This window comes from Brettanomyces nanus, chromosome 1 (assembly GCF_011074865.1).
Source record: "Brettanomyces nanus chromosome 1, complete sequence".
NCBI classification, from domain to species: Eukaryota; Fungi; Ascomycota; class Pichiomycetes; order Pichiales; family Pichiaceae; genus Brettanomyces; species Brettanomyces nanus.
Genome location: NC_052374.1, coordinates 70,581 through 85,852, shown reverse-complemented (window position 1 = coordinate 85,852; position 15,272 = coordinate 70,581). Strand labels below are relative to the sequence as shown.

The following is a 15,272-nucleotide window of genomic DNA, read 5'->3' as shown; positions in this document are numbered from 1 at the left end:
TGCGTTTCAACTGTCCCCCCCCCCCCAAAGTGCGTCTCTCCATATTTCAGTCCAAGTGGGCGATCGCGCGGGTTCTGCTCAGGGGCTAGTAGAAAAATCAACAACTCCAATTTTCTTTCCTTCTTATATTTTTCTTTAAGGTAACGAGATGAGACCCGATGCTGAGGAACAATAGAACCTGAAGATTTTCCATACAAGTAAAGAATAGTAGTGTACGAGGGACAACACCGCTTAGTCAACCAGATACAGATCAACTGATGCACCATTACGACAACATATGTATATTTCAAGTTCTTTTTTTTTTGTTGTTGTAACTCTGTATAGTATATCAGACTAAGCATTTTGTGTCGTTATGACTGAGGACACATCATTCATCTCTCCTCGAGATGTCACAACTGTCTCTACTTCGCCCTTTCTCACAGTGGGTGGTGATGTGTGGCTGTAACATGTCTAAAAAGAAACTATTCCACATTGTTTCCCTAGTGTAATTTCATTTTTTTTTAGAAAAAAAGAAACAACACTGATCAACATCATTCCGTATGGATCATTTTTCTGCCGAAAGAAATGAAACCCAATCTACCCGATATGAGTCTGATTTCCTCTTCGAGTAATGCTGCTAAAATCTGGCCATCCTCGTTGAAGTTATAAAGCTTAGGCTTAATCAGATAAAAGTTAACACAGAGAGGCGGGGTTGAATACTTTCGTTTCTTTTAGGTTCCCTTCTATGTGTTGTTTATGTGCGATAATCCGTAATCACTCCTACATATGATTGGTTATTTGCGGTCATCCGTCGTTTTCCGTGTTTAGAAGTTTCATTATAATTAGTTTAATTATTGGCATCTATCTCATTTCAATGTCTTGATAAACGAGTCCAAATTGTACTCTTCCTCGTATTGCGATTCGTCCCATAATTCTCCAAGCCCCTTTACCGCGTTGCCAAGTTTGCCTGACAATCCAACCTCATTAGGAACATCTTTTTCCGCTCCACCTCCTGCCGTCTTATCTGAGCTGTTCCCTCCGTTATTATCTGTATCACCTTCGTATGTATTATCACCCCCACCTAATTCGCCAGCCTTGATGGCCCCGTTGGCATCATCGTCGAATAGGTTTAATAATTGACCCGCATCCATTGATGATAGTCCTGCATTCTGCTGATTAACCACAGTGTTGGCAATATTCAGCTTGAATTTCTGCAATCCCATAATCTTCTCCTCCAAAGTATCCTTGGTGATCAACCGGTACACGTTGACTACTTTCTTCTGGCCAATTCTATGAGCTCTATCCATAGCCTGTAGATCGTTCATTGGATTCCAGTCATGTTCCACAAATATAACAGTATCTGCACCCGTCAAGTTCAATCCTAATCCTCCAACTTTAGTAGTAAGTAATAGGACATCAATTGAAGGGTCGCTGTTGAACTTCTTCACAATTTCTTGTCGGTACCGAGGATCGGTCGATCCGTCCATTCTCATGTACGTCACACTTGGCATTCTCTTCCTCAAGAGTTCATTTTCCACAATGTCCAGCATGTCCTTCATTTGACAAAAGATCAATGCACGATGTTGTGAAATAACATTCTCCTGTAGCAACTCGGCGGATCCTGTCGCCGATGACAAGTCCCCAGACAGTCCGATACCGCACTCTTTCAACAAGTTCTTCAAAGCCATTAATTTTGGAGCGTGGTGGATATCGTTGATATCCATATTGTATCGATGCAAGTACGCAGTCACTTCCTTGTATTGGGGATGCTTTGGTGTCAATACGAGAGCAGGAGAGTTGCACAACTTCCTCATGTATTGCAATGCCTGGAATATATGTTGCTTACCGTCTTTCTCGGTGTCTCCCAATTCTTTCTTCACCGAACCTTTCTGCTTCGATATGAAATCCTGATATAACTGCTTCTGTAAACTGGAAAGTTCGCAGTAATAATCCTGAATGATTTTAGGAGGAAGGTCCGAAAGAACGTCCTCCTTCAATCTACGAAGCATGAATGGTAGCACCTGTTTGTGCAACGTCTCTAATGCTAAAGCACCAGCTTCTTGCTCTCTACTACCCTTGTTGGTTCTCGAGGAGGCTATCGGCTTGACAAACTTATCATGGAATGCCTTTTCAGTCCCTAAGAATCCTGGCATCAAGAAATCAAACAATGACCATAGTTCCAAGACGTTATTCTGGATAGGTGTACCAGTTAGAATCAATCTATGCTCGGCACGAATTCTCTTTGCCGCTTGAGTAAGTCTTGAATGGGCATTTTTGATGATGTGTCCTTCGTCCAGCACCAAGTAGTTATACTCGGACTGTATTATATATTCGATATCATTTCTTGCAGCATCATAAGAAGTCACAATGATATCGTACTGGCTCATCTTTGGACGAAGTTGGGCCCTAACAACAGGAGGTCCTGCATATACCAAGACAGACATGAATGGAGCAAATTGGGCAAATTCCTGCTCCCAGTGGCCAGTAAGAGAAGGTGGACACACAATCAAAGAACAGAGTTTTCTTGCATCAGATGCCCCCGTCTTCTCAAATCTCTCCTGTCTTAAATGATGGTCACTGGATACAATGCAAATTGTTTGCAATGTCTTACCAAGACCCATATCGTCACATAAAATACCATGCAAGTGGTATCTGTTAAGAAATGCCAACCAATTAACACCTTCCTGTTGATACTTACGAAGGGTAGCTTTGATACTAACTGGCAATTCGAAGGGCTTTATCTTCGATGGATCCATCATCTGTTGAATAAAGTCTCTCTCTTTCTCCCTCCCGGCCAACAATTCTTTCGGCATGTCAGCAGGATCAGGAATACCAGCCTCTAAGGGCACCAATTTAATTATAGAGGCAAATGTAGTGGTTGCAAGAATTCGTACGTTCTGATCTGAGTCGCTCATTCTACCCATTACCGGAACAATTAAAAACACCACATACGGAAGAATATCTGAGCCCATCAAATTGGTGATGTGATAGATGCATTCAATTGCACCCTGTCTTTGGGTCACCTCCACAGGATTGCTCAACATAGGTAATATGCTCTTAACTAAGGTTCGGAATCCGATACTTGGTGCGGTGGCACAAACACTGCCCATGCATTTCGACGCAGAATATCTGAAAACAGAGTAGCTTGATTGCAATGCTTTTAAAACAAGGTGAGCTCTGTCAAAGATCTCGGAGTACAATGTTTTGTCTAACTTCCCAACCAATGATCTTATCAACTCCAGAGAATCAATAGCAGCTTGCCCCTCACGATCGGTTGGCACCCGCTCCTCGTCAACATCAAAGATTTCCAAAGCATCCAACATCATCGACTTGATTTTAGGAATCTTATCAAACAAGCTTCCTTTATACTCTTCAAGTAATGTATCCAATGCCATCTTACTACCCCTTCTCTTGATCTTGGCCAAATGGATTTCTCTCTCGGCAGCAGCCAATTCGGCAGGACCGGTCTTAGTCTCCTCCTTCTTCAAAGAAAGAACAATGTTCTTGTACTGCCTGTTTGGAATGAATTCAGGAACTTCCGATGTATCGACGCAGAGAAAGGCGCATAAGTTTTTCACCATCTTATCCGATGCACCGACCTTTCCTCTCTCGTGTAATAGAATGATAAGGGAAGCAACTGCCTCTGCACTTCTCGATTGCAATTGGGGAGATTCTTCCGTCTTAATACTATCCATCAACGAACGAATAATTGGGTTCAACTTTTTAGGTAAACCATCCAATCTAACAAAGCACGATGCATAAGAAGCTAATATACTGGTGGCCCGAGAAACTTTCGAGGTTTTAGCCTCTGCCACACCCATACTGATCCGATGCTTGGTGTCTTCAAGTGGCTGAATAGCGCTCATCCTATAAAGCGCGGGCATCGATTTGTATGTTTTTTTATACCAGTCACCAACGATATTTTCGGCGGTAGAGATACCAAAGGCGCCTGGTCCTGAGTCCCTCTCACCTTCCACTACAACAGCCAGAGTTGGTAACTTCGAGCTTGAAATCCTACCAATTTCTCTGAAAACGCCAAGCAATTGCAGACATTGGGTTCTCAACCCTCTCAAGGTGGGGACAAACTCACGGAATGTTGGTAAACTCGAAGGGTCGTTAAGAGCCTCTTGGAAAATCGGCATAAAAGCTGTCTTGGAGGATTGAGAAGGTTGTTTACCCAACTTATCGCAAGCTTTACAATACTCATCTACCACAATAGCTAAAAGCAATCGCGGAGTAGAATGTGAATCGTTTAAGTAGTGAGTAATCTGCTTCCATATTTGATCGAGGTTATTCTCGTTCTCATAGCGCGCCAATGTTAAACCCATTGCGGTGGCCGCAAACATTCTTGTATGAATTAACACTTCCTTGCTAACCAATGTAAGATCTCCGTTGATAACAGGAGCATCTATATTGACTCTAAGGTCATACTCGGAATCGGGAATACCTGCTAGTACTCTTTTCGTTTCGGCTTCGTCGTCATCGTTTTCGGATGGTGATGTCAATTTTCTCTTTCTGCCGTGCATATGCTGAACATTAAATCCAGTCAATCGAATATCGGAAGACGCCAGGGTACTACCACTAGGCCGAAGAATGTATTTTGTGTCCATCGAGTAATTGAAACGGGCGACACCAATTGGTGTTGTTAAAAGCTTTAGAAGAGGAAGCCAGTGTTCCTGAAATAGGTCATCCATGCACCCATGGCCACCCTTGCCAACTTCTTCAAGTAATTTCTGGTACACCTTCATCGAAAGTTGAGTCACTTCAGCGTTCTGCTCCATTAACAAGTTCTGGAATATTAGTCTAAACGTCTTACCGTCAATCCAATCCTTTACGGAATCATCATCAATTTGCAAGAAAGCAAGAAGCGTTTTCAACATTGATTTCCTGACATTGGTTATGGAGTGTCTCAAGAAAGGATATAACTTGGGAACAAGAAACTTGAACTTGAATTTCTCGTTTTTGAGTGCGTATTCCTTCATCTTTTCCAAAACTTTCTTATGGAGACAGAGCTTTGCAAGAAGATCCATCACAGAACCGGTGGATGCGGAAAGGTCGTCCTTCAAATCAGATAGGTTACTCCATATGGCATTGAGCACTTCGAAAACCATATCCAACCTGAGGTTGACGAACTCTTTTGTAATAGGAATCAACGTGGCGGCTGCCATGCTTTGTACATCATCGTCACCATTATCCGAGAGACAGTATAACACCAGCGCTATTGTTCTGTCAAGAAGTTCTGGATGCGCAAAAAGCAAATCGGTTCTGATGCTAACAAAATACTTCAAACCAAGAATGCCACCATGCTTGGCTTCCCAACAGGGAACTTTGGTGCCCAACTCTGCGGGATCCTGTCGAATTAGAGTGACAAGGGTATCGAAGATCGTCAGGACCGTATCATCAGGAAGATGTAGAAGTAATGCAGCCAAGACTTGGCCTGCATTTTCCCTCACTGGGGCAACCACTGTATCTGAAACGTAGTCACCAAATCTATCTATAGCAAAGAGGGTAATCATTCTAACGCAGAGATCCTCTAGAGTGCGTCTGTTTCGATAATCGTTTTCCTCTCTACTCTTACCCTTGACCCGGCCTGCACCTGTAGCCTGGTACTTGATAAGCTCTCTGAGACCTAGCGCGCAGCCATGTCTAATCTCCCATACGTCACTAAGCAAATCCCTTACTAAGAGTTCGTATATACCTTGGAACTGCCACGCATATTTGCTGTATTTAGACTGCTCTTCCAAAAGTGGTGAAATTTCCACTTTACTCTCAACAACCAATTTAGAACCCTGCGCTTGAGACGTCACGTCATATGATTCCTTCTTAACTTTCTCGTCTTCATTTAGATTTCCACTGTGGAAAAGTTCACGAGAAACTGAGCTTTTCATTAGATCCACATTAACGTTTCTATGATTATGAGATCGAGCAGCCTTGGCTTTACGTTTGGCCAGTGCTCTCATACGAGCGGACACGTGATGAGGATGAGGGGGAAGAGAAGAGGTAGGCTGAACCTGCATAGGTATAGTATCTTCCTTCTTCACCTCCTTTTTAACATGTGGTTCCTGTTTCAATTCCTGTGATTCCAGTAATTGTTGAGACACTGCAGCCTCTTTTTTAACTCTATCTAAACCCAATTTTGTAGTGAACGTGCTCTTTCTTCTTTTGGAACTACCATCAGCACCGGCTCCTTCAGTGCTGAAAAGATTGTATTCTACTCCGGAACTAGCCAATAACACAACACCGGATTGTAATACTTCTGCCAAGCTAAAATCGGCCAAAGTGACAAGGTCTCCCTCACATTTCGCCAGTACTTCCTCGAAGTTTTGATCTGTGACTGCTGCTTCAGCATCAACAGCCGTATCCTCCTCCTCACAGTTAGGATCCCACTGGGAAGCATGTGATATGATTCCACCAAGAGCCCTAGCAGCAGTAATTCGAGTTTCCCACTTCTTGTTTTGTAAGAAAGGATATACTCTAGAAAGAAGACTGATTATATCTTCCGGATGTTGCTTTGCCAGATCGCTGAGTTGATCTGCAGCAGTATTTCTAATAAAAGGAGTCGATCCAGTCTCAATTAAGGTTACCAAGCGGTCTAATCTTGACATGATGTATAACCGTTAGACCCTTTCAATAGTAATGGTGCAGGGGTGTAGCGTTACGCGCTTACGTTAGATCAAGGATAATTTGGCTTGTTTATATAGTTCGCGAGTTTCGAGCAAGACGAAGAAAAAAGCGTAAATGAAAAAAAAAATTCGAGGAAGAATAAAACAAAATAAAAAAACTTCAGTGCGACGAACGATCAGGAGGGGGAGGGAAGGATGTTAAGTCTTGCATACATCGTAGGGTAAATAGGGGGCCACGCCACCGCGTCACCTGGAAATACAAGTAGAGTACTACACGTTCACTAATGCTTAAGTATCCAATAAACAATACGCTCGAAGGGACTTTTTGTGGAGAGAATACAAACAGTCTTCAAGACGTCATTGAACATCACCAATCAATATGTGCCTATTTTTGTTAGGGGAATTTCACTTTTGAGACTTGAGAGACTTGAAATCTCAATTTTTTTTTTTTTACAGAGAGACAGTCAGTGCCTTTTGTCTTAGTTGGAGGTACATCTTTTGGAGATTGATCGATGGGACTAATAGATTCGGTGTTCATTGTCGATGAAAAAGATAGATTGGTTTTTGAGCATATAGTCAATAGTTCTAGCCCGACTTATAACTATGTTCATACTCAATTGATACAGTTAAAGAAAGAGTTGGCTATAAATGAGGGTACTGATAATAGCACTGAGAAGTCTCGAACAGTTTTTGATGAGGACTCGTATACTTCATTAGATGGCGTTGTAAAGATTGATTCTAAATGGCTGGTTGCATGGAATAGAGTAGACAGTATTTGTGTCTTGGCTTTGGGGAGCGTTGATCCAGAGTACGTGGAAGTATATAGCGATGAAGAGGGTGGGGAAGGTCAGGAGGGTCAAGAGGGTCAAGAGAGTCAAGAGGGTCAAGAGGGTCAAGAAGGAGGTGAAGGAGGTGAAGGGGGCGAAGGTGATTCTTCTTCCGCCCGCATAGTTATGCACCCGCTCAATCCCTTGCAGTACTATCAATTCTTTAAAGACTTTACGCTGGTGGCAAAAGCGTTTCTAGAGACAGATATCCTTACCGGGGCAATTGTTGAAAGCTATAGTTACAGATTGGTCATGATATTGCAAGAGATGGTGGATGCTTCGTACCCATACATTGGTGACTTGAATCAATTACGGGAGTTACTTCCGAACAGCAGTATAATCAAAAAGATCATATCCACTACAAGACAATTACAGCGCAGTGCCACGAACTCTCTGCATCCTATGAATCAACGGCCTGCCGTTCTTCCCGGCACTATTGCACCCAGAATCACTTATGTGCCTAAGAATTCGTCAATATTTGAGAAATCAGGGAATGAAATACCCTGGAGAGGCGTTAACATCAAATATACTCAGAACGAGATCTTTGTCGATGTCATTGAAAGAATAGACTATATCGTTGGATCATCTAAATCACCGCTGCTAAATTCTCATGCTCAGTTTAACAGCAGTGGTTCGGCCTATTACGATTTGCTCACTGTGAGCAACGATCGTTCGATGGTGGTTAGAAAAGCACATCCTCCCGTCAGTGCCAATATTCAAGGCCAAATTGTCTTCTCGTCTAGTTTATCAGAGATGCCACAAATAGAGCTGATTCTTGACCCTGCTAGGCATAATCTTGGTATTCCAAGCTTCCATAAGTGTGTTGACCTTGGATCATGGTTGTCCGATCATCACACTCTTGAATTCATTCCTCCGGATGAGAAGTTCACGCTAATGGAGTACAGTATCAACCTACTTGAAGAGCTGGGGAAAAACAACTTTTATAATAGTACAGGATTGGTCGAAGCAGATATGACTACTGGGCTAGGAATAGCTAAAAACATGTTTGAAATAAGGTTGCAAATTAAGATTATGCATACCGTGGAGTGTGTGGATAACTTAAAATTGGACATATATTTACCTCGAGACTATGGCTATACTATAAAGGTGGTCCGAATCACTCAAGGCAGCGTTGAATTGAAAGAAAGCGGTCGGTACGAGTGGATTTTCGACAAGCAGACACCGACTGGTTTATCGTGTGTGCTCAGAGGAGAAATTCGCAGTGATGAGCAAGAAGAGGCTGATGTGACGGACGATCCATTATTTGATGCCACCAAGGCGAAGGTTGTCAAGCCAAGGTTTGTTAGGCTTTCGTATGAAAATAAGGGATGTGTTCCTAGTGGGTTGGTGGTGAAAGCGATGAAAGTGAGGGGAGGATTGGGTGGTAAGGTGAAGCCATACAAGGGAGTCAAGTATATGACGAAATCCGGCGAATATGTGCTGCGCTAATATCCCGAAAAGCCGGTCATCTTCCTGGCCACTTTGGGTTTAACTTCGAACCCGTTCTGTAAAATATCTATCAATTGATGGAAGTCATCAACTATGTAATCAATTTCTGGAATCTCTTCGACGAGATGACCGTTATCCTTATGTCTCATGAGAACAAGGGAGCATCCTGCCCGTAATCCTGCAAACATATCATCTCTAGAGTCTCCAATCATAATAAGATTTTCGGGCTTAATGCCCCAGCTCTCAGATATATGTAAAAGTGGTTTTGGAGAAGGTTTCGGCGGGTCAAAAGATCTCGTTATAATTGGCTCATGCAACTTGATACCATCAAGGAAATGATCTAACAAGTAGTTGACAGGAGTAATGAGATTCCTGGTACATATGGTGAATTTCAGATCGGTCTCCTCATGAAGAAACTTGAATAAGTCCTCGACACCCTTTTGAGGCTGCATCTTGAGCATGGCTCTGTGCTCGATATCTTGGATTCTCTTGGCAGCGATCTCGCGCTGAATTCGGGGTAAACTCTCCAATTGCGTCAATATATCAATTGGCTTATCCACTATATCCAAGGCCTCTCGCATCTCTTTAAACATGTACGATTGTGGCTTGGTCAGGGTACCGTCCATATCGAAAATAAGGCCCTTAACAACCAAATCCCCCACCTTGGATGGTATTAGTATCATCCGGTGAACCTGCACCGTCATCTAAAATTAGCAATGTATGACAACACACAGCAATGCTTTACTGTAATTTGTGTTATGTCTGGACTCATTTCATTGAGAATTACAGGAGGAAAAAAAGCCCCTCCCCCTAAAGATCTTCGTGATGCCCGGTGCCTGCGTATTGGTTTTGATAAGTACACTAAGGGCCCGCTTACTTGCTATCGAGGGATGATAGAACAGCAGCAGTTAAGCCGCTATTACGATACAATTGCGCCAGTGGTGGTGGCTGTAATAACTAATCATCATTATATGTTGTTGGGAATTAATTATATGCACCTCCCGTCATTACACTTGCTATGAACGAGGTATATAAGTAAGGTAGAATCAGCAGTAGTGCCTTGAAATTACAGTAGAATAGACTCACATCGAACTCTGATAAAGCCAACATAACAATGTCTAACCTTATCAATAAACTATCTGAAAAACTCGGCGGCGACCATGAAGAGTCCAAAACTTCGCAGGACTATGATCAACAGCAGTCTCAGGGAGGAGTGAAGTCTCAGTCAGGAAACTCGCGCCCGCAAGGATGGGACCAAGATGATATGGGTGCCGAGAATTTGGGTACTGAAGACTCTCAAGATACACGTTACCAGGGAACACGTTCTCAGGGTACACGTTCTCAGGGTACACGTTCTCAGGGTACACGTTCCCAAGGTGTGCGCCAGAACCAAGGTATAGGCCAGGATCAGGGTACACGCCAGGACCAAGGTCTGCGAAGCGGGGAGCATGGAGGCCAAGGATTGAGAGGCAAGGCTGGCTTCGAATCCACTGGTGAGCAGTCGATGCCTCAGCAGGAGACTACCCGTCACCGTGATGAGTACGAGACCACTTATGGTCATGAAAGAGACATTTAAATAAGTGTCTATTCTAATTAGTTCTTTGTATAACGAAAAACATATTTTATGGCTGCCCATGTGTTGAAAACTCTGTAGCTTTCTTCCATCTATGAGCACCAGCCGTTTCTTGAGTCATTGGTCAACCTTGTAACCATATAGTCATCCGTCAGGTGGCACCAACTTTTCAGCATCGATGCATGGTCAACCGCACTGTTTGTACTTGTCTTGATCAACCTAATGCCCACGTTCTTGCTGTTTGCAATATTCATTAAACATGATTTGGCAAGCTCATTCGGTAACCTCAAATTGACACAACGAGCAACGTTATTGTCAGTGGTCTCAATAACCTTACGAATCTTGCCGTTGAGCATATCCGTCGAAAGCATCTCGTTCAAGTCAATCATTCCCTGAAGAACTGTACGTGTGCTTTGAAGAATCTTGAGGCATTTCAATACTATGAGAGAGAGTAAAGGTTGCAGTTTGAAGATCTCAAAATCATCGAGCTGCTCGTCAATCAAATTGATAATCTTCTTGCACGTCTTGAAAACTTCATGTTGTGATTGAAAGATAAATTCATCGATATGGCCAGGTTCGCACTGGTCAATCAATCCGGGTAAGTGGTGAATGTAGATGAGACTCTCATTCGTATACTTCATAATGTTCAAAAACTTGTAGTCAAAATTTCCAACATCCAACTTCTTGGTAGCGTCAATATCTTCCAAGTCATTCGAGAGAATAATGAGCGTCATGCCAATCTTTAAGAATTCCAAGCTCCCCGAGTTGTACTGTGATTCGGAATCCGTTTGTTGGTCCCGTTCTAAATGCTTGATGTAAGTTGACAAGAAATTCATATCTAGAGAGCTGCAAAGTGTCGAACTTCTTGGTGTGCCGAAATACAACGAGTAGCAGTTATCCAACATCATCAATTGAATCAAATTGTGGAAGTTGACGTTATCTATATCGTCCTTAAAAATCATCCAGTCTTTGAAAATGGAGAAAGCAACACCGAAGCCCAACGAGAAGTTGTAGCCGGAGAGAATCACGATGTAATTGAATAGAACTAGAGCAGTGGTGAATGGAATCTCGCAGTACTGGTTCCGATTGATAAATGATTTTGTGGGATACAGCTTGACCACATCTTCAAAGGCCTTCACAACTTCGGGAAAGGAAGAGTTAAAATCCATAGAATTCAGGACTCGAAGGGCACTCTCGAGAAGTTGTAGAACAGGCATATAATCCTGTCCCTCCAAGTTCTGGATGCAGTGAGAAAGTATGTTCTTGGGCGGAAGAATTGGATATTGCTTCTGTAATTTCTCGTAGAAGGTGTCGAGGTTGAACTGAAGCGATTTATAGAATTCGAGATACTTTTGTGACTGTTCTGGCTGTTGCTGCAGTTGCTGAGATTGAGACTGGAATGGTTGTGAGGATATGCTGGATCCACTCGACTGTGATGGCAGAGATAGTCTAGCGATACCATGATTGATATCTTGCAGAGAGGACAGAGATTGAGCAGGGCTAACAGAGCCCTGCTCTCTGGAAAAAGAATTCTGAGGAGAAACGACTGGTGCACTTCCCAGCGGCGCTTTGAAGGTACCCCGAGAACCCTGAGGAGAAGAAGAATTAGAGATAAAATAGTCCTCTTCAACGTCGGAACTGTTGTTTGAGTTCTCGGAAATATTGGTAGGCGAATGAGCCGACATAATGCCAGATATAGACGAAGGTCTGCTTCCCAAAGAATAAGGACCACTACTGATGGACGAGTTGACGGAATCGATAGAACCTCTTCTACCGGAAGTCAATGGAGGCATCTCGTAAGGTACTTTCCAAAAATAGGTTGGTTTGAAACATTCTGTCCAGGTTGAGAATAAATGGATGTGGATTGTGGTCTCTGAAGAGGTGGAAGAATCGTTGAAGTTATTGAAGATCCATTGCTTGTATCACTTTGTGTGAGTGACTGTGGATGAAGCGCGCCAGTGATAATAGGAGGAGGCTTCTGTTGGAACTGTAATGAGTTGGAAATTGGTAGAAGAGGAGTTCCAGGAGCAGAACTGGAGCGTGATTGTAGTTGCTGAGATTCCTGCTGCTGCGACTGTGATTGGGATCGGGACAAAAGGATCTGCTGATCCGGCTGAGTTGGAGGAAGGGAGCTTAGAGGGGGAAGAACTATCTGTTGGGCAGTAGTAAAAGCACTCATTGGCAATTGGTGAGGTTGCAGCTGCCCAAGGAATCGAGGGCCTGTAGAAATAGATTGAAGTGATGATGGTGTGGCGACGAAGGGGACAGAAGATCCTAACGGAGCAGTTTTAGGGTTAGTTAAGTCACTGAAACTATCATTTTTCTTGCGCCCCTTGATATAGCCTTTGCTGGGACCCCTCTTCAGTGGCACACGAGTAAAGGTGCACGTTTCGCCATTCTTTTCACAATTGGAACATATTTTAACAAGCTGATTGGTGGTTATATTAAGAGAAGCGTCACAGCGTATTTTCTTGCGACGGCACTGGTCGCAAGCCCGGGACACTTTACTCCTTTTGCGGGGTGGCATTTGCTGCCTCGATGATAGAAGTGTTGATTGCGTGGCAGAATGAACTGACTCTGTAGTGGAGGATATAGAGCCTGATCGTGAGCCTGATCGTGAGCCTGACTGTGAGCCCAACCCAGAGCCTAGAGGTTGACCCGAGGCCGAAGGTAAGGCTGATGTAGAGTCAGCACCAGTTGAAGTATCAGAGGGAGATTTATCAACGCTCGGAGTATCATCGCTGTTGAGCATCTTGTGAATGGGGGAGTCCGTGTGGTGTAGTTGGGGCTGACGCAGCTGGTGGGGTTCAGGTTGAGATTGGTCGTCACCTAATCCTGTATGTGACAATCTATGTGCGGCAGTCGGCTGTAAGTCTATAGAGTCGAGTTTCTCGTGTTTGACAAACGCGGAGTCCGGTGGCTCATTGGAAACTTTTTTGCTCCGTGGCAGTGGACATATTTGAAAGAGGACGAAATAAGAAGAGAGAGATAAATATTGAAAACACAAAAAAATGATATCCAAAAGAACAAGTAGAAAAGAGCAAGAAGCGTTAAGAAGTAAAGATATCCTGAGGAAGATCAGCAAGATCGAGAAAAGACACCTAAGAATGAAACCTGGTAGAGTCAAATATATGAAGTCAAATTCAAACTATTTTGGAAAACTCACCCCTACTTTCTGCACTGAAGAATGAGGGTCTATTGTTCGGGAGTCCCGGTGAAAGAGAACTACGCGAGCTACGGGACTTAAGACTTCTCTACCCACAATTCCACAAGCTTACACAATATTACACAAGAAGTGTGTTCCTGGATGAGTATCTGTGTGACTATTTCGGTTACAGGGTCATTGGATGTTCATAACGCAAACTTACACCTGCTTATGATAACGTGAGTTGCCGATGAGGTCGAACGGAAGTCAGACAGAAAGAAGAACGAGAAAAGAAAAAAAAAAAAAAAAGAAAAAAAAAATAAAAACAGAAGGTTAAAATTAAAATTACAGCGATGGAGAAGGCGTTAAAGAAAGAAAAGAGTAAGGAAAAAATCCCGGAAAAAATAAAAATGGGGCTCCGGGGTCTTAATATCCCGACTTGCAAAGTACCAAACTGCAAATTAGAGCAGCCGAGGTGCAAGGAATTTCGGTGAATTCAGCGATATTGGATGCTTCTGGTTCGTCTACTTGAGTAAACCTCGCTCTATGTTCCGAGAAGCCGGAATATAACTTAAGACAAAGAATTGTAGTATCAATTGAAACGAGCCGGATGATTCGTTCCCATGCATCCGTTATGTTTTGCTATTCAAAATGATAAAAGTATGGGGTCACGAAGAAATTTTTGATGAAAAGCGGAAAAAATTCAAGTTTAAGCGCATTGGTGTCGGCGTAGTTTGTCCAGTGAGTTCACCTAGAAGTTGAGTATTTGGATCACAAAAGATGCTGCAAGAGGACCGGTTATGTGCCGTGAAATCATTAGAGGGTGAAATTGGTTTTCACGATGTTTTTCCCGTGTAAATTACAAGTTCCCACATCTTAGCTCTTCTTACCATTTTTTTGTAGGGGTTCGTTCCATCACAGTTATTTTATGCAATGCCGGATTAAATACTTGGAGCCATATTACTGACGCTAGTAGTGAAGCCTCTGTTACAACTCAAATTTAGGGATCATTATTCTCTGATGCCTTCTAGATGAATTGTGTTGTGTAAGGGTTTTCGAATTTTTCACTCAATCCAAAGATTAGGTAGGTCTCGGGGTAAAGTCTCTTGGAAACAAAAAAGCAATGTGATGGAGAAGGTGCTTAAAAGAAAAAATGTGGGGAAATGGTGTAGAGATGTTTGTTAATTGTCATTCACTACGAATGGGTTACTCTGTGATCTGTATCAGTCAGAAGACGACGACATGCTGGTTCGTTCGACCCATACTAGGCATCTACTAATGAATCATAGTGATCGGTTTTTCCTTTAAACTTTTGTTCTTGTTAGGTCATTCCGTTTTATGAGTGTTTCTCAGATCTTTTCAAACGGAAATAACGGATAATCTTTGGCAGCGGAAGAACTATGAAGAAGTTCAAGCCACAGGACAAGATGAAACTTCATATGGGTGATTTTATTGGAAATAAACTACTGTTCTTCATTTTTTTACTCTTTGCTTTTTGCTCTCTAGTCTTCACTCTTTGCTCCAAAATTTGGCCATGACGTTCTTCCCTACATCATAGATCTATGAAATCAATCATAACCAAACTAAAAATTTTCATTGCTCCTTGTTCCCTCCTTCCTTTAATATAATATATCTCACCTGGTTGCCTCAGTTCCGTCCATTTACATTTTGGCTGT

The 15,272-nt window shown here is 42.8% G+C and overlaps 5 protein-coding genes across 5 annotated transcripts; 2 read left to right on the top strand and 3 right to left on the bottom strand.

Annotated features, from left to right (window-relative positions):
* Positions 1 to 845: 845 nt before the first annotated feature.
* On the bottom strand, positions 846 to 6,584 carry FOA43_000023 (uncharacterized protein; the record flags this gene model as incomplete). The annotated part of the gene is made up of 1 exon (XM_038920359.1): positions 846 to 6,584. One exon carries the CDS (start codon positions 6,582 to 6,584, stop codon positions 846 to 848), a length of 5,739 nt encoding a protein of 1,912 aa, XP_038776287.1.
* A 971-nt stretch (positions 6,585 to 7,555) lies between these two features.
* On the top strand, positions 7,556 to 8,849 carry FOA43_000022 (uncharacterized protein; the record flags this gene model as incomplete). Its single annotated transcript, XM_038920358.1, has 2 exons — positions 7,556 to 8,772; positions 8,843 to 8,849. 2 exons carry the CDS (start codon positions 7,556 to 7,558, stop codon positions 8,847 to 8,849), a joined length of 1,224 nt encoding a protein of 407 aa, XP_038776286.1.
* A 25-nt stretch (positions 8,850 to 8,874) lies between these two features.
* On the bottom strand, positions 8,875 to 9,582 carry FOA43_000021 (uncharacterized protein; the record flags this gene model as incomplete). The annotated part of the gene is made up of 1 exon (XM_038920357.1): positions 8,875 to 9,582. One exon carries the CDS (start codon positions 9,580 to 9,582, stop codon positions 8,875 to 8,877), a length of 708 nt encoding a protein of 235 aa, XP_038776285.1.
* A 410-nt stretch (positions 9,583 to 9,992) lies between these two features.
* Positions 9,993 to 10,454, top strand: FOA43_000020 (uncharacterized protein; the record flags this gene model as incomplete). The annotated part of the gene is made up of 1 exon (XM_038920356.1): positions 9,993 to 10,454. The coding sequence occupies one exon, from the start codon at positions 9,993 to 9,995 to the stop codon at positions 10,452 to 10,454; it is 462 nt and encodes a 153-aa protein (XP_038776284.1).
* Positions 10,455 to 10,543: 89 nt separating this feature from the next.
* On the bottom strand, positions 10,544 to 12,630 carry FOA43_000019 (uncharacterized protein; the record flags this gene model as incomplete). Its single annotated transcript, XM_038920355.1, has 2 exons — positions 10,544 to 12,255; positions 12,627 to 12,630. The coding sequence occupies 2 exons, from the start codon at positions 12,628 to 12,630 to the stop codon at positions 10,544 to 10,546; spliced, it is 1,716 nt and encodes a 571-aa protein (XP_038776283.1).
* Positions 12,631 to 15,272: the final 2,642 nt, after the last annotated feature.